The 19,458-nt window shown below is 40.7% G+C and overlaps 1 protein-coding gene across 1 annotated transcript; it reads left to right on the top strand.

Moving 5' to 3' along the window:
* Positions 1-932: 932 nt before the first annotated feature.
* LOC135463509 (protein lev-9-like) lies at positions 933-17,673 on the top strand. Its single transcript, XM_064740768.1, has 13 exons — positions 933-1,111; positions 2,898-3,038; positions 7,697-7,891; positions 8,343-8,534; positions 9,240-9,419; positions 10,978-11,160; positions 11,436-11,609; positions 12,685-12,762; positions 13,670-13,754; positions 14,629-14,720; positions 15,349-15,525; positions 16,078-16,248; positions 16,912-17,673. The coding sequence occupies exons 1-13, from the start codon at positions 1,036-1,038 to the stop codon at positions 17,184-17,186; spliced, it is 2,019 nt and encodes a 672-aa protein (XP_064596838.1). The 5' UTR covers positions 933-1,035; the 3' UTR covers positions 17,187-17,673.
* The last annotated feature ends 1,785 nt before the right edge of the window (positions 17,674-19,458 follow it).

The raw sequence follows: 19,458 nt of genomic DNA, 5'->3' as shown, positions 1-19,458 counted from the left end.
GAAGTTTTCACGTAGAACTGGTAATCAATGTTGTAACAGACCTACAGTATATAATTAGAATTTTATTAAGTATGGCGTGAAACACACTGTGACAGGTATGCACAAAAAAAAACACCAGTCACGAGATGACAACAGATGGTCCGAACTAGCCACCGTATTAATCGGATTTAATTTGGTTGTCTTTACTCCGCTGTCCTGGATGCGTATGTCCGGCAGTCAGGGACGTTTCCCGAGCCGCCCAGCTGGTTGTCTCTGACATGCGGTGCTTGATAAACGACTGGCCGTACAGTCTCCTCCATTCGGGGTGTTTCTCCTGAAAACATTGCAGACGAGACAGACAATAATTAAGTAAGTGACGCCGTAGGGCCGATTTTAAGCAGCAATTTCTCCCTTCTTTGTTTGTGACTGGTTTTTCAGTCGGGCTCTAGTTGTATTTGGCTGTAGGGTAGGTTTTGTGGTGACACAAGCGTGGAACATCAATATAGCGTCTGAAGACGAACAGGCCTCAGCCAGCCATAGAGAGACATAGAGACTGTAACTTGGACAGAAACATTTCCAGGGCGGACATGTGGAAGTTCTGACAGCCGCTTAGCCCCTCCTGGAAGCGGATTTCTGCTATAATCTGACTTGTGCACACAATCACGTCGATTCATCAACTGAGCGGAACACAAATATTTCTTCGGAGTGAATGCGTATATCGCGTTACCTTCTAAAAGATGGGTTGTATCCGGTTGACTAGATAGACCCGCTGTGGCTTCAGCGCGCCAGATTTACGCTCTGTCTATACAATTATCTATAGCACAAACAGGATATTTTTGGTCAGCGCTGCGAAAGATATTAGCCTACTTGTACAATATTTTACTTCTGCGTGGCAATTTACTCGTGAGGTATACAGCTGAATTACCACGGATTTCCACTCTCAAATACATCGAATCTTCACGATTACATTGTACAAAGTGTGTGTTCGACTTGCCTTTGGGACAAAGGACAGCTTGTTTCATTTTCCATTGTTCTGACTGTGCCGCGCGTCACAAAATGAAGACGGCTTGCTGGTTTCGTTTTGGCCTCGCTGCCCTCGTGTTTGCTTCTCTGTGCAGTCTCTCTAAAGCAGGTACGTTATAGGTAGATGTATGCCAGTGCTTTACCATATTAACAATACTGAATGTAGGTTACAGTAAATGTTTTGATATATTGTTTTTTATTTATGTATTTAGTTATTCGAAAAATGTTTCTACTTTGAAGAAATTGACGGGTAAACACGATCGCGATTGTTTTGATACCTGAAAATACTCCAGCGATAAAGCCATAAAAAAGAGCAAGAGCTGGATTCGATTTCGCGATCCCATTGTTCAAATAGTTGCATTTCGTCTACAGCAACAGAAAAGTTGCCAACAATGGGTTATATATCACTTCCATGTTCTTGCTGAAGGAGAGAATCTGTACTGTTCCTGAAATTAGCTGCCATACGAATGCCGTTACATACACTAACTTCTTTATATCTGTACCCATTTCACCATATCTAGGCTATTTGGATTGTGTACACCTAATTGTTTCTATTCGTCAACTTAAAGGAACATCGTGTAATGCTATACACCACACTGAAATATCGAGTAATCCTAATCGACCGGCTGTCTATGAAGTCTACAGTTGTTTATGAAAGACTTATACAAAAAAGACTTATGAAAGACCGTATACAAACAATATGTATTCGATTCCTGGAATTTGGCTAATCCGGAATGTTTGGCAAACATCTATGTGTACGTAAGCCAAAGATAGACGTCTTTGATTGACTCTGGAAGCTTTCTTTGTCGGGGAAAGGCTACCTTGTGTAGGATGCTTTGTAAACTCAGAAGCTCAGTCCCGATTGGCTCCTTACCAAACATTTGAGATATTACAATTGTCCTGATGTAACGGATTGGGAAGTAAAACAAAAAAAATCCGCGATCTGGCTTTTCGGCGTAAATCCTTCACGTTCATTTTGCGGTGAGATTATACTTATTTATATAAAGAAGAGAGCCTGCGTATGACTTTACAGTTGTCTTGGGCTTACGCGAAATCTGGACAGCAGAGTTCAAAATGTCAGTCACCTGTATACACTTGCAATCTCCAGAGGGCTTATTTCACTTCCGATCTGTAGAGGTCAAAACGTACCACTTCCGGAAATGAGTGACCACATATCAAACAGTTCAGCTCTATACGTACGTGTAATGGTTCTATAATCGTAATATTGTTTAAGACTTGTGTGTGGTGAAGTGGAAGATCGATCACTTGTGTAGCATAGATTATAATATGGAAGATAGAACCTACACGATTACACTATCTCCTGACACGTGCCAAATGTGTTGTGGAGATCCGATCGGTACACACAAAACTCCTCTCCACCTTCCACCCCCACCCCCACCTGCTTTAAATCGTATATGTTTGTCAGTTATATAATCCGGTGCTTGTCTTACGGCTCGTCCTTCTACTCATTGTCTACCTGAAGGGTCAGAATGTGATTATATGTGATTAAATAAAAACCTTTATTACATTCGTTATGTATTCACAAAATTACGCATTAAACTAGATCTGTACGTGATTATACGAAATAAAGCAAAAATTAATGAACTGAAAAAAATATTGGAAGGCTGGCTAAAAGAAGAATTAAAAGAAAGAACGAATGAACCATCAAATAACGGGATAATTTATTGAGTATGTAAATACTAGGGACCGATTTCCCCCATCTTGTGAGTAAATTATTTTGGAGTGTGGTTACAATCAAATAAGGAAATAACTGTAAGTAAGAATATCTGAATGAAAGGAAGGATGAATGAATGACTAAAGCGAATCAAATATACAGCAATGAATAGTTTAATAATCAATCAATTAATCAATTGGTCAATCAATCACTTTGACAGATGAAGACGAGGGATGTCCACGGGACGACGGCACGACAACTCGACACTGCTTGAAGAGATGTGCTACAGACGCGGACTGTGTCAGTTCCAAGAAGAAATGTTTGTGTGACGGAGAATGCGGCAGAAGCTGTATAAACCCAAGTGAGTATATCCGTGAGTGACAGAACAAGTATGAACCCAAGTGAGTATATCCGTGAGTGTAACAGAACAAGTATGAACCCAAGTGAGTATATCCGTGAGTGTAACAGAACAAGTATGAACCCATGTGAGTATATTCGTGAGTGTGACAGAACAAGTATGGACCCAAGTGAGTATATCCGTGAGTGTGACAGAACAAGTATGAACCCAAGTGAGTATATCCGTGAGTGTGACAGAACAAGTATGAACCCAAGTGAGTATATCCGTGAGTGTAACAGAACAAGTATGAACCCAAGTGAGTATATCCGTGAGTGACAGAACAAGTATGAACCCAAGTGAGTATATCCGTGAGTGTAACAGAACAAGTATGAACCCAAGTGAGTATATCCGTGAGTGTAACAGAACAAGTATGAACCCAAGTGAGTATATCCGTGAGTGTGACAGAACAAGCATGAACTCAAGTGAGTATATCCGTGAGTGTGACAGAACAAGTATGAACCCAAGTGAGTATATCCGTGAGTGTGACAGAACAAGTATGAACCCATGTGAGTATATCCGTGAGTGTGACAGAACAAGTATGAACCCAAGTGAGTATATCCGTGAGTGTGACAGAACAAGTATGGACCCAAGTGAGTATATCCGTGAGTGTGACAGAACAAGTATGAACCCAAGTGAGTATATCCGTGAGTGTGACAGAACAAGTATGAACCCATGTGAGTATATCCGTGAGTGTGACAGAACAAGTATGAACCCAAGTGAGTATATTCGTGAGTGTGACAGAACAAGTATGGACCCAAGTGAGTATATCCGTGAGTGTGACAGAACAAGTATGAACCCAAGTGAGTATATCCGTGAGTGTGACAGAACAAGTATGAACCCAAGTGAGTATATCCGTGAGTGTAACAGAACAAGTATGAACCCAAGTGAGTATATCCGTGAGTGACAGAACAAGTATGAACCCAAGTGAGTATATCCGTGAGTGTAACAGAACAAGTATGAACCCAAGTGAGTATATCCGTGAGTGTGACAGAACAAGCATGAACTCAAGTGAGTATATCCGTGAGTGTGACAGAACAAGTATGAACCCAAGTGAGTATATCCGTGAGTGTGACAGAACAAGTATGAACCCATGTGAGTATATCCGTGAGTGTGACAGAACAAGTATGAACCCAAGTGAGTATATCCGTGAGTGTGACAGAACAAGTATGGACCCAAGTGAGTATATCCGTGAGTGTGACAGAACAAGTATGAACCCAAGTGAGTATATCCGTGAGTGTGACAGAACAAGTATGAACCCATGTGAGTATATCCGTGAGTGTGACAGAACAAGTATGAACCCAAGTGAGTATATCCGTGAGTGTGACAGAACAAGTATGAACCCAAGTGAGTATATCCGTGAGTGTGACAGAACAAGTATGGACCCAAGTGAGTATATCCGTGAGTGTGACAGAACAAGTATGAACCCAAGTGAGTATATCCGTGAGTGTGACAGAACAAGTATGAACCCAAGTGAGTATATCCGTGAGTGTGACAGAACAAGTATGAACCCAAGTGAGTATATCCGTGAGTGTGACAGAACAAGTATGAACCCAAGTGAGTATATCCGTGAGTGTGACAGAACAAGTATGAACCCATGTGAGTATATCCGTGAGTGTGACAGAACAAGTATGAACCCAAGTGAGTATATCCGTGAGTGTGACAGAACAAGTATGGACCCAAGTGAGTATATCCGTGAGTGTGACAGAACAAGTATGGACCCAAGTGAGTATATCCGTGAGTGTGACAGAACAAGTATGAACCCAAGTGAATATATCATTGAGCGAGACAGAAACTTATAACCCTCAGCGAGTATATCTGTCAGTGCGGGAGAAGCTGTATAAAACCCAGTGAGTATATCTGTCAGTGCGGCAGAAGCTGTATAAACCTAAGTGAATATATCCGTGAGTACGAAAGAAGCTGTACAAACCCAAGTGAGTGTATTGTCACTTGTTAAAGGCGATGGAAGGCTTTTTGTTCAATTAGCAAGTACACTGGTGGGTGTGAGAGAATGGAATCATCTGCTCTGAGGCCCTCTGAGGCTTAACCAGGTTTGATAGAGCTGATATGACCGTTGAGGTCGAGATACATGACGCTGGTGGTTTACTTTGGGTAGCCCACTTTTCCGCGTAAAAAGCGGACTGCCGTCAAAAAATGGGGAAAAAAATATTGATTTCGGCTTTAAGCATTAATCAAATGAATATGTAAAGGAAAACTGCACTGTACGGAGTTTGTGGGGTTCATGATGTACACGTGGGCCCAGAAGGCTAGCTAGGTATCTCTGCACCTGGTGAGGATTCCACCAACGGTTTCAGACTAGCAGAGAACACTTTCAGGGATACGCCAGTGGAGATTGTCCTCATATATCTCAACATGACACTACTCTTAGGCTTGCTGCCATTATCCTGTCAGGTCATATCTAATGAATTCACCATGGTGGTCCAGTAGATAGTTATTTATTTATTTATTTATTTATTTGATTAGTCCTCCCCGACCATACTGGGAAGCTCGTTCAGCAGCCTGCGGGTGGTCGTGAGTGAAATATCCTTGAGTACGGCGTTTATTTATAAATAATAATAAATTTGATTCGTGTAGAAGCACAGCTGGATTCGATCCTGCCACCTTACTTGTTGGAGACCGATTGGTTGTGGCCAAGAGGTAGATTCATCGAGCCACGTCCCCGGCGTTCCAGTAAGGCACCACTACGTATATCTCGTCCTGGAAGAGCCACCATAAATTGGCACTGCCTCAGCCTACCCATCAATGCACTACGCAATGTTGTTAAATATCGAGCAGACAAAGAAACCAGCATATTATTAGTGACATGGACAAAACTCTCGACACGTAGTTTAATGAGACTGACCAAAAGCCGTTGTCTTAGGTCAAGGCTTTTTTAATTCACCGTCCTGTTGACAAGGGGAACCCATTATATGTCTCTAGTATACATTCCTCCTGTCTGCCAAAAGCGAAAATAAATTCCAAGCCTTTAAAACTCCGGTGCCAATTTATTCTTTAATAAATGCGGTTTTGCGCTAGATTGATGACGTCCAGTTATTAATAAAACTCAATAATGACCATCGGCGATGGTGAAGTATTTTTTTTTTCATCACCGCGTAGAAAACATACACACGACTGAAAAACCTGACTTAATATCTCCAGGAAAATTGCTTTTTAGCTTCAGCTTGGTGAGATGTTTGAATGAATATGGAACAATTTTTCTCTCTGAATAGAAGACATGTTCATTACGGGCGCCGATAAATCTTCCTTGGGTTTTTCCAAAACGCCATCTGTCGGCCGTGTTTTTGGTGAATTGCCAAAAGTAGCGCGTGCCGATCGATCCGGGCCTCAATCCAAATGGCTGTCCATTCCTGAATCGTCGGCTGATTGAGGCTTGTAGAACTTTCTATAGCCGGCGAGAAAATGGCGGGGTCAGAAGAAAGGTTGAATTTACTCATCACAGCCTGATACGGGCCATCTGCCCTCAGACGGGAAAAAAATCACCGAGAACGTTTTAACACTGTAAGAACAGAACGAGGCATTCAAAACGCCATCCCTAAGTTTTTGTTGCGGATTTTGACTCGGAATCGATCCAGTTATTAGGGTGGAACATAGATGCCGCTTTCAGCTGCTCACGTTAGGCGGTGTGTGCCGGGAACAAAAGATACTCCATTCCCCTATTACACAGGCGCTATAAATCCAATCAGATAACAGCGTATATGGAAGACCAAAGAGAGCAGTCTACTGTCTGTTATTCAGAAAGTTTTACTGGTTTTATTTAGCAAGCATGCATGAACTTCGTTGCAGATTATAAGATACACTGATTTTCTTTGGACATCACTTGTTTAAAACCAAGCAACGTGCTAAATGAACTATTTGAAATTAGTATTTGTGTTGTACTAAAATATACAGGTTATTGTATCCTATAATATACGAATATGACTAATTCCTTTGTTTTATATAGAAAGTTTGGATATTATTCTTTAAAGAAACAGGCCATGTGCCAAACGAATTTCAAGTTAATATTTTTGCTGTATATCTTTCTTTATAACGATATAAATAAGATCATAAACATTCGTTCATTTCTTATTGAAAGAAATACAGAACACCCCAAGAATTAGTGGCGAAACATTTACGTCAAACCTCCAATCATTCGGCATTGGTTATTTTGTGCGTTTTGGACAAAACTTTATTTGCGAATCACTCCACTGACCATGTCCGTTCTGATCGCTAGGAGTGTATTCTCCCACAAAGCAGAGCCTTTTGATGGCAGTAACGGCCAAAACGGAATTTCAAGCATTTTTTAAACCAAATGTTTAATATTTTTTTTAAACCGGATAAAAGGGCTGTAAAATTTATGATTTGATGAAACCGGATATTATGCATGTCCGGTGCACACCGGATTGACAGGAGTGAACAGTCGCCCGGCATCGGGTGCCTTATACCTGCTTTAGCCTCCACCAAACCATCTAGGGCTGGATTCGAACTCGCGACCTCATTGGTCACTGGTCCCCTGGAAGAACTGCATATAATGGCTCTGAAAGTGTGTAAAAAACAGTTTGGCAGAAAATACTACTGAGTAAGTATGCATCGACACACCTGCCACTCATGTTTTCTCTCTGTCACAGATCTGCGGTGTCGTGGTCTCAACACCAAGGTGGAAAACGGACTGGTCGAGATCATCCCTTTTAACAAATTCGGTGCCCTGGCAAAGTACCAGTGTAATGACGGGTACATTTTACACGGAAAGTCACATCGGGTTTGTCAAGGAGACGAGACTTGGAAAGGCGACGAACCAAGATGTGAGCTGAACAGAAACATAGGTGGGTCACTTGTTAAAAATTTAACAATCGGTTAGCTATACTCCCTTTGACAACAAAGGATGTCATCAGGAAGCATTTTATCTTCCTGAAGTCATTTTTTTTATAGTTTTTGTGATATTATAAATATTCTTTAAAGAAACATTTTATCTTTGAAAATTCCTGTACAATCTATTCTATGAATTTCATTTAGGCAAACAGTAAATATTCTAAGGTCTTCAGAATTCCCTTCGCTAAATGCGAATGTTGTATACAAAGACATAAATTCCTCTATGAACCAAATTAGTAGAATCTTTATGAATAGTGGGCAAGAGCTTTTGTTCTCTACACTAGACACGTGACCTTTATTTCGAACATTAGCCTGACTGTGCGAGTACACGATGTTATCCAAGAATGACAAAGAACATACATTTAAAGGAACAGAAAGTGAAAGTGCTGCGTGTCACTATTACAGGTGATTATGAATGTCATACCCCACCTCTGGTACACCATGCCCAGCATAACGGAGCCGGGGCACAGAACTTCCCCCTGGGGACCATGTTGCGGTACACCTGCAACGAAGACTTTACGGCACCTGAGGGCAGCATCGATACAGCCTGGTGCGTGGGTGGGGGTGTCTGGGTGGGACCTAACATGACCTGTGCACGTGAGTATATGGATTAAGCTGAGTGAAGCGTTTTCATGTCAGTCCTTATTGTTCGACATGGTCAACGACAAGACATTTGCAATTGCGGATTCCTATCGTCTTATGGTTGTTAATGGGGCATTGGTAACAATATTAGCAGTAAGTGGTCGAGGATGATCGCATACGATAGTTTGCTCAGTCTAAGAATTATTTGAAATGTTAGTGGTTTACTTACGACACTTCGGCGCGCATTAATTAAACGCCTTTACCATATTGGCAGAAGAAGATAGGAGTACATGGTAGGCGACAATCAACGTAGAGGAGGTTGCTATTAGTACCGTACGTATCGGTATGAAAACAGGTGTTGTATCAGATCTAGTAATCATTCAGTGCAGAAGATGAATGAAATTGCTTGATCAATGAAATTGCTTGATCAGCGAAATTGCTTGAGATCTTGCACATGCTAGACAGATGTGTTAGATGTGGAATCAACAAATGCTTTATGCGAGGACAACTACAAAGCTTAGTTCATTTCACTTTTATTACCTTCTAACTTCATGGTCTTGTCTTTGTCTTAAAGATAGTCATTTGAAAATGCCGCTAGAATACCAAGGTGAATAGGGTAATATATACGTTTATCATGATTCTTCGACACCACTTCCCGTGTCTTTTCTTCACTTCCGGGCACACCATTACTCTCATACCTTTCTTCCGTTCCCTCCCCAGATGCCGGATGTCCGCTTCTACCCTCTATAGATTTCGGCGAAGTGGAGATTGTGCCACCGAATATGATTGGCTCTAAGGCTATCTACTCCTGTCTGCCCGGATACTATTTGGCTGGACGTAAAGAGCGAACCTGTACGCCGGACGGAAAATGGGACGGAAAGGAGCCCAGCTGTGAACGAGGTAAATAAAGTTTGCTACTGCATGGCTGTACACGGGCTTTGTGTTTTTATCTGTTTTTTTTTTCTTATTTCGTGTACATAACTTGTGGGATTGATTTTCTTTTCGGAAATTAAAACAATTTTAGTACAGGGAATGAGCTTGTTAAGAGTGTTCAAGTAACCACAAAACTGGTTTGTGTTTGGTCCTAGATATGGTAATTTAAGATAGATAAGTTTCTCTTCAGGGACATATTGTTTTAATTTCTCAACCTTAGGTTTGAATTTATTGTCAAGAAATTGTTTAATGGTTTGGTCCGTTATATGCTGATGGAAATCATTCTTTTGTAAGGTTTTCTAAAGATGTTGTAATTGTGACAGAAAAAATTTATATGAATTGAATACCTGCCAAGATCTGTGAAGTAATGTACTGATGAGGGTGATTTTGTGGATTTTGGATATGAAACAACTTGACTTAGTAGAAAGTCCAGTTTCAGTTGTGGAGTTGGCCTTTGAGATGAGAATGTCTAAGAAAGGAAGAGTCTGGTTAGTTTCAGGTTCTGATGTGAATTTGATACTAGTGTGACCTGAGGTAAGGTATGCCGCTTTTGTGGACATCATCTTCTCTATTGAAAGCCAAGAAAGTGTCGTCAACATATCGTTTGTATTCAGCAGGGGCGAAAGTAAAGGTCCTGTTTGTGCACAAACTGAAGGTAGAAAAAGTTCATGAGGAAATCAGCCATAACAGGGGCCAGAGCTGACCCCATTGCGACCCCATTGCGACCCCATTGCGACCCCATCAGTTTGCTCACAGTAACAATCATTACTTGACAGGTTACTTGAACACGACGTCAGCAGCTTTAAATATAAATTATCTGCTCTAGGTGACCACTGCCTCAAAACCGGGCATAGTCCATATAAACTGACGCACGAAGCTCTTGATTAAAGTTAAACCTATTTCAAACTGAAAGTAAAAGAGTCAGTATATATAGCCAAACACAAGCCTTCCCTGAACAACGTGATCTCAGTGCCATTGTCTTTATTCAGTGCTTAGAAATAATTGTATGCACCACATGTAGCTTCAAGCTTCTGGTGATTTTGTTTTGTTTCTATACAATGTACATGATGCTCACCAACGTGAATGTTTTCCTTTTTCTGTACATACCCTTGTTTTTCTTTTACACTCTAAATTGTAAGCCCTGTGTTATTGTTTCACTCGGGTGATAATAGCTCAGTTGCAGGCTTTTATGTGTTTTTTGTCATTTCCAAGCTGTATATATTACCATCACATATTTGCCACTTTACTTTAGGAGCTATAAGTTTTTCAGATACTTAATCAAAATCCATCTTTCATTATCCTAAGTTTACCGTCTTCGTCAAAAATTCATTAATAAATCAATATTTCCTTTTGTGGTCATTCCATGAACATATCAATTCTGACTTGCTAATGAAGTGACCGAATCTTGAGAACAGCAGTTTCCACCACCCATAAAACTCACCGCCATCGTAAAAGTGAAAAATTCCTGAGCATTCCTGTTATAAACAACAATCAGCTAAATACATAAATTATTTCTGCTCCGTAGTTTCATGTGGCCTACCGCCGGATTTCCCTAACGCTAACCACGACGCACCCCGAGGTCAGACCTCCTTCCCCTCGGGCACTCAGCTAAACTACGAGTGTGAGTTTGGTTTCTACAAGGACGGTTACGAGAAGGCCATGTGCAGCGGGGACGGCGAGTGGATCGGACCTAGACTCACCTGTTCAGGTAAGTCATCTGTCACAGTTGCTTACACATTGTTCTAAAAACAATATGGCGCCCTAAGTACAAATGTTTCAGAGTGGCGTCGTTGATTTGCAGACATATTTGCTATAGACTTGCACATTTATTCTCCTTTAGACGACATTTTTCTTACATGTAATCGGCGCTGTTGGGTTCAATTCCAAGAAGATCAGAATACAATTTGAGTACCAATCAAAATATCTCGTGGTAAAACAATTTATTGCTACAAATTTGTCGTCGACGTTAAATCACTTTTGTAGCACGGAGCTGTGGTTACCCGGGTGATATTCTGAACGGTTGGAAGGAGGGTTACAAATTCACCTACCCTAGCCGCGTCACATACCACTGTAATGAGGGCTACGAGCTGATTGGACGACCTCACAGGGTTTGTTCAGCCAATGGGGAATGGTCTGGCGCCGTGCCAGTCTGCCAAGGTGAGTCTGCCAGCCAATCAAATAACCGGGTATTACATAACGCTATAAAATGGAAATGAATACAGATGTGAAAAAGTCGGAGAGCCTTTCCCCAGTGGTGACTAGGAATGTCACCATCGGGGTGACAATGGTGCCGGAATGGCCATTATTCTCTTGGTACAGTAACACATGAGTACTATGTTTCCAGCTTGCACATAATTCGTCCTCGCAAATGCAAGAAAGAATAATGAACTACACAGCTTGGAACAGAATTACCTGAGGCGAGAAAGGTTCTCTATTGTTCTGATTTCCACAGCTGAGCATGGTAGTGCCGTAATAATAACGCATCGTATAGAAAACGTACATGTAACTATTCTTTGGACTGGGAACGCGGTATGTACAAGTTTACGTAAACAGTTAGAGGAAGAAAATCACACGGCCATATTTCATTCGTTACGCATGTGACCATTTACCAACTATCGTACTGTCGTTGCTCCCCTGTGGTCTTTTATAACACTTTTGATTTCTGACATCTGGGGTTATTAGATACCGAGATATACCCCTTCAGCTTTTCAATAACACTTGTATCGCTTCAAACGGATTCAAACACATTCGAATTAAAAACTTAGTCTTTCCGAATGATGGTTCCTACCAAACTCAAATAGCTTAGAGAATAATAAAATTACAATACCAAAAATATTTCAGATGAAAGAGAAGTTCATGAGGAGCACGTCGACGTGATTTGTATTCAAGAATTTGGCACATTTGCTTGACGGCGGTGTGTTTGATGTCTACAACCGATTGCCATCCCTATATACAATAGTCCTAGGTTAGATAACTGTGAGAAAATTTAACTAAGTCTGAGAAATAAATGTAACAAAAAACAGACAATGAAATTTCAATATCCGCGCAAATGTTGCAATGTTTATGTTGGCAAATAATTACAACCGAAATAGACAATATCCTCTACTATTTAGCTTTTCCTCTGTTTTCAGCTGTAAAATGCCCGGAAGTGAGCGCCCCTGACTACGGTACGATTTCACCAATCGGAGCTCAGTTTACTTACGTTCGGAAATCATGGTCACTTGTGTGGCAGGCTATCGTGTGATTGGCTCAGCAAAACGCCGATGCCAGGCGGATGGAGCTTGGAGCGGGCACGACCCCTTGTGTCAAGGTAGAGTGTGCTTTATCACCAGATTCATCTCAATCCGCCAGATAAGAACAGAAACTATCAGTTGTAGTTTATACAGTGCTAGGTTTGACAAGAACTGAGAAAGTGTGAATTGTATACACTAAATGCCGTTGAAGACGAATGTCGTTTTACAATTAATGCTCGATTTTATACTTCTTAAGGTATAACGTGCATTCAGTCACATTGTCGGAAAACCCTGTACTTAGAAATGGATTTAGGTACATAATCTCAATTTGAGGGAAATAGCTCCTTTCATTTAAGAATGCTTTGAGTTACGCAGGGCCAATGTTAGTATTTACTATACATATGAAAGACAAGAGGTAAATTGGCTGAAGTCAAGAACAACACTGAAACCGGTGTTTTAGGCTAGTCACTAGAAATCAGATTAAAAACAAGGAACGAATACATTTTTTTTTAACCATAACGAATCGATATAGTAATTCGGTCTACAAGTCGGCGAGAGACTGCCGTAGCAAGGCCTTCAGATCCTTCCTTTCCGATTCACAAACTGTTTACCCAAGTGTACAACCATGATGTATATTAAATCGATAGTCATTGCATTGTTGTGAAGCTGTTTTTCTTCTTCGAGAACCCATATACTTACTCTTTATCTTAAGTAATAACTGCTGTTTATACATTAGAAACTAAATATTTCTTAGAGGCGCCAGTGAGACGCAATAACCCAGGAGCCTCTCACCTATGCGATCGCTCTGCCCGGCTTTCTCCCACCATAATGCCGGCAGCCGTCGTATAAGTGAAATATTCTTGAGTACGGCGTCAGATAACACTAATAAAATAAATACATAAACAAATAAACATTTCTTGCAAAATGTGGGCAGCATTTGTTACACTTTTCCGATTCTCACTTTCATTCTCTCTTCCTCGTCAGAGATCAACTGTGGCAGACCACCGCCATTATGGAATGGATACCTGGATGGCCACAAGACCTCCGTGGGGTCAGTCTTCTTCTTCCGGTAGGTCAACAAACCAAGACCTGATAATCAAATAAGTTATCGATTGTAGTCGTAAAGATTTAAGCATTTGTGATTTAAAAGTATTCTTAATTTCAATATTTTTTCTGAATTTCTGCTAAAATGTCTGAAGTGATTAGAAAACGTAGGGTTCCTTTACTGATTTAACCGAGTAATAATAATGTGCATTTCAGAAGGATCAGCTGTTATTTGCGTCACAAATCAGCCATCGAGTTGTTCAGGATGATAAGCGAAAAAAGACGTCATTTGTTTGGTAAAGATATCAGAATATGCTGGCAACTTGTAAACTTGTCCCATTTGCATAAATACCTTGTTTATGTTATATTAGCTTTCGAGAACCACACTGGAGTGTTCTTTTTGTTGTTAATAAATTCAAACTGGTTAAAACCTCTTTTCGGCCAAATCCAGATCTGATAGAATGCTAACGTGGATTCTGGATCAATACGAAAGACTGCAGCGCGGAGAGTAAACAGAGCCTTGCTGTTCTTGTCAAAACTCTGGTCATCAAACGACTTTCCATCAATGAAGAAAAAATATATATATATATATATATATATATATATATATATATATATATATATATATATATATATATATTATATATATATATATACTGTGGTAACAACTGAAAGTTTGACCATACATCAAATAACCTTATCCATACCCACCTAACCACACCCACTCACCCACTCATACAAACCCATCCGCCCAAACAATCTTCCCTACTCACCCACCCAACCACCCAGATCCAAGCCCTATCCACCCAAATATAAGCGCCATGTCCGACCCTTTGCAGTGACATTACATGCGTGTGAATGCTTATTAACATTTTGTGCCCTGGTCTCTCTCGCTATAGCTGTAACGTCCGGACTGTGTTTGACGGACCCTCCTTTTCCACGCAGTGCCAGGAGAACGGGGAATGGTCCTACCCACTGCCCAAGTGCTGGGGTGAGTTTCACCTAGTTAAGTTCTGGCAACAGGTGTTATCGGGCACCTGATCCCGTGTAATGGCGATTCGGGTCTAAGCTGAACTGACAATTGTTTTCTCGCATAGTTTGGAGTAATGCGTTACTAGTCGGCTTTCACACAAAATATGATGACAGAGGAAAGGAATATACCATAGACTGTTTGTGAACTATACGCAACTGAGGCCCCAATTACTTTAGGCGCCAGAGGTGCCTCGTTTAAACCGCTTTGCTTAAAGCGCTCTGTAACCTATCACAAATCTCCAGCACGTTAAACTTTCGGCCCATCAGAAAAACGCTATGTTATTCATGACAACGGCCTCATTGAAGTTTTCATCTTTTTGTCAGTTTAAGTCCAGTTAGCAGATTTACACTGATCGGTTGTTGATGCAATCAACAAGACGTTTTGTTATGGTTCTTTTTATGTGAGCGTTTCTGAAGTATGAACTTTCTGAGATCAGAACGTTACTCTATGCAAAGGATTAGCAACCACGATTCATTTTTTAGTTTCGTGAAATGGAATTACCTCGAATTAAAATTATACTCACTTAAATAACCAACTTCGTCTTGTGCTGTTGTTGATATTTCCCCATCTAAATTCTCCACTCCAGGTCAGTGTCAGGTCCCAGCTATAGCTAACGGTACCGTCGTGGAGGGACGCGAAGCAGTCTGGGTGGACCATGGCATAGCCATCCAGTTTGAATGTTTAAACGGTCTCGTCCTGAACGACACGTCGACAGTCACATGCAAGAACGGCACGTGGACGGTAATCCCGCACTGCAAACCCTGTACGCATTTATTGGCTATCACCGCATAGTCTCTGTTTGATGAAGTTTTCTAATGTATTTGTTTGACATTTGAATTATATTTGAACGGATTTTAGCTGTATATATAACAACAGTATACATATATTGTCCATGAATTCTGATTAGCTCTCTTTGACGTGACATGCGCCCACAGTTTTGTCTGACGATGACCTACGAAGCCAGCCAATGCTACCTTATTGAAGTCATATTATTCAGTTAAATGAAAAGAATTGACAAGGCTCCAAAGCCTTTTTAACTACTTTCTTTGCAGTACTAACTTATCCCAGTGCGTGTTCAGGTTTTTTAGTCTTTTACTCCTGTAGAAGTAAGCTAGGTCATATTAGAATCGCTAAATGTTAGTCCAACATGTGTGCGTTCGTATTGTGTATTACACTGATATTTATTATAAGCGATAAATATCAGCAAAATGAAACAAAAACTCGAATGTAAACATATCGGCCTACACTAAAATATGTGTGGTCACATTGCCAGTACAAGCAAATATGATGTCCTTACCATTCTCTTCCGGTCCAGCCCCTTGTGTCAGTCCGCCACCCAAGGTAGCTAACGGACGGCGGGTGTTTTTCGGCCAGGAGCACGGGGACAGGGCCCGTTACAGTTGCCTGGTTGGGCACACCCTGCGGGGTCGCTTCCTAAGGTGTCACTACGGCAAGTGGATGGGGCAGAAACCACAGTGTGACGAATGTAAGCAGCCGTATTTATTTAGTTCGATTATTTGTGCATACTGCATCGTGCAAGTGGACACTTGATTGACTCATCCACATTGGAAACCTGAAACTTCGGGCTTCTTAACATTTTGTAATCATTCTTAGAATTTGGTAATCCTCCTTAGTGCTTCTGATTTCCCTTGGTACTTGGTAATCTTAATTCTTCGGCACTTGACATTTTTGATTTAATCATGATTGCTTCGTTTGCTTGATTGTTATGTTATATCGTAATCCTTATTGATTGATATTTGGTAATCGTGGAAGTTATTATAGGTAGTCTTGCTTGGCACATCGTCTTCTTTGGGTATTTTGTAATATTTCTTGGTGATTTTGCTACTTGCAACAGCGGATTTGCCATAGATAGAATAAAACCGTAACTGAGGTAAATTGACAAGAGGCCGTACTTTACCGGTTCCGCGGGAACATTTGCCACCTATCTCACTGTCGGTACTGCTGCGGTTTTACTGTCTATGTTGTAGTCTTCTATACTGAAGTGCTGCAGCCCGGTTAAGTGCCAGCATACTGTTTCAGTGAGGCAGTGCGTCGCGATATGATCTAAAAATGATATAAATTTCGATGTACAACAAATATTCAATGCAAACAAACAATACTCATTGGACTGTCAAATTTTCTCTTGCAGCATACTGCCCATCCCCCGGAGAACTGGATCATGGGAAAATCTACAAGCGAGGCTCCATGGGAAAATTTCCCTTCTACTCTTACATCGTCCATATCAAACATGGCGACAAACTAGAGTACGAGTGCGAGCGAGGCTACAAGCTGATTGGTCCGAGCGGAGCCACGTGTGTCAATTCAAAATGGAGTCCGAAGGAAAAGCCCCTTTGTGTCAAGGGACGCCACCCTGTCTTACACAAACCCTGGCTACACAAGAAGGTCGATCGAAACTTCATTTAGAGAAAGATGGAAACAAATTAGTCACTTTGGAAAAAGAATCATTCAATAAAATAAGGCTACCCCAAGATAGTGATGAGCTTTCATATTTTCATCGTTTTGAACAATGTCTCACCGTTATATTCCATGACGTCGTGTTTTTAAACACCAGATCTAAGGTAAACTTTAGAAGCAGAAAATCCTGTGACAAAGAAGCTGTAACATGGTAGTTTTCCAAAGGAGACAAGCCTCATAACTCACTTGTTTTTCTGAAGGCACCAACGGAAACATAAAACATAAAACTGCAGAACATTGTTTGAGCAAAGCTTTGATGTCGTACACTATAGTGACATCTTCACAGTGCCATGAAACACACAAACTCCGCTCAGTGAACTATGCCATAACGATGTGAAGCTATTTTTTTCTATGTCAAGCTATTTGCATTTTTCACATCATGGGAGAGAACTCTGTCTTCTCCATCTACCTGTACAAACACTATGGTGATTTTTCCGCATTGGTAACTTTAGCCTATAAAATCTCGACTTTTGTACCTGACGGTGTTTTTCAGGGCAAAAGTCTCGTGGACCCCAATCACAAAATCCCTGGCGGACAAAAGCGTCGCCTTAATTAACCGACAAAACATATCAGACAATCAAACAAACATGATGTCAAATATTTGTTGAAGGCAATTCATATAGTGTGACTTTATTTTCCATCTAAAAATTTGCCATCAAAGTGTATCCCAATCTGTCCCTCAGGTTCAACTGCTTTCCGCTCATAAGCGTTGTACACGGACGTTTTCAAAGCAATATCGCCCAAATGACTGTTTCTGATGTCTCTAATTTTATTATCGAATGCTTTCAGTCGAGCAAATATAAGTTTATACTACGTAGTACCACTAGACTTAATTTATTTGGCTGAAATATTTCAGCATGGCTTACACGATTTACAGCATAACCTCGCGACTGCGTAAGGTATACGTTTTGAGTCGGTTTACGGGCGGGGCTTATGTCCGTCGGGGCTTATGTCCGTCGGAGCTTATGTACGTCGGGGCGTATGTCCGTCGGGGCTTACGTTCGCCGGGGCCTATGCCCGCCGGGAATTATGACCACCGGGGGTGGGGTGTGTGTGTGTGTGGGGGGGGGGGGGGGGGGGGGGGGGGGGGGTGGAGGAGGTTCATAAAAACAGAACTTAAAATCCTTCTTGGCGAACGAATATCTGTAGATATTAATATGATGCAGATATTTTTGTAGTCCGCACATTTTACCATAAAACGTTTGTTAGCTAATAATATGTCAAGGTATTCCTCTTCTACCCGAGATCTTGATGTAGTACAGTTGTCGTTAGCATCATGTCTGTATGGTTACAGAATTAAACGACATCTAGTTGCCAAAATGTTTGAAGTCACCTGGTAACTAGATTGATAATATTTGTTGTAAATTCGTGACATCTTTTTTCTTTTTATATTCTTATTCTTCATGTGTTAATGTGTGCCTGTCGATTTCACGGAGATACATTTCCCCCAGACATTCACAATTTAGGTCCAAGCTGTGAGATTGTGACGTCATAATACGTGTATACTATGTCTTACCATGGCATGCAATAGGTCCAGCATAAACACAGATAAGTAATGCCATTCTGGATACCTGAAGTATAATACATCATAGCTCAGAAAAGCGCATGTGCCCAACAAGGTTGTACGATTCCGGAATTATCTCAAACATCTTTTTAAAATACTTTCTTCGATTGTCATTTTAATTCATATTAACTTCGCTCATGTGTTTGAGTCTCATTTAAACCGTTCAAGCCATTTGCCAAGATGTCGCGTTAGTAATCAAAGAGGGTTTGACAACGGATACAATATTAACATACATTTTGTAGATGGTGTTAAAAAAAATCATCTACGCCGCTTGCGCACGGCATGCTTTGTTGGGAAAATGTTGGTTTATTGTCATTTGCTTCATCCGCTGTTTAAATGTTTTAAATAATTTGTCGCTTTGGTCAATGTATAAAATTTAAATACTAATTTATACGTTTCAAAAAAAAAAAAGAGAAAATCTTGCCTTTGAATATCAATGCTATCATCTATGCAAATTTTATACAGCGGTTCGTGCATCAAAACAAAACTTCCATTTGTAATCGTAATTGTCACTTTAATAAAGACTTTGGGTAAGCATTATTTCTGTTTTTGCTTTGTGTGTTTTTCTTATCACTGTTCTGTAGGAAACCATAGTACAAAGGTATACAGCCCACCATAAAAAGGAGGTGTACAAAATACATGCGCAAATATCTCAAG

The sequence above is a fragment of the Liolophura sinensis genome, chromosome 3 (assembly GCF_032854445.1).
Source record: "Liolophura sinensis isolate JHLJ2023 chromosome 3, CUHK_Ljap_v2, whole genome shotgun sequence".
Taxonomy (NCBI): domain Eukaryota; kingdom Metazoa; phylum Mollusca; class Polyplacophora; order Chitonida; family Chitonidae; genus Liolophura; species Liolophura sinensis.
Note: the sequence above shows the minus strand (reverse complement) of the source record. Positions and strands in the feature narration are given on the sequence as shown.

Coding starts and splice junctions, on each gene's coding strand:
- LOC135463509 (XM_064740768.1), top strand. CDS start 1,036: ATGAAGACGGCTTGCTGGTTTCGTTTTGGCCTCGCTGCCCTCGTGTTT. Junction 12,763..13,669: donor GCACGACCCCTTGTGTCAAG/GTAGAGTGTGCT, acceptor CTTCCTCGTCAG/AGATCAACTGTGGCAGACCA. Junction 14,721..15,348: donor CCCACTGCCCAAGTGCTGGG/GTGAGTTTCACC, acceptor TCTCCACTCCAG/GTCAGTGTCAGGTCCCAGCT.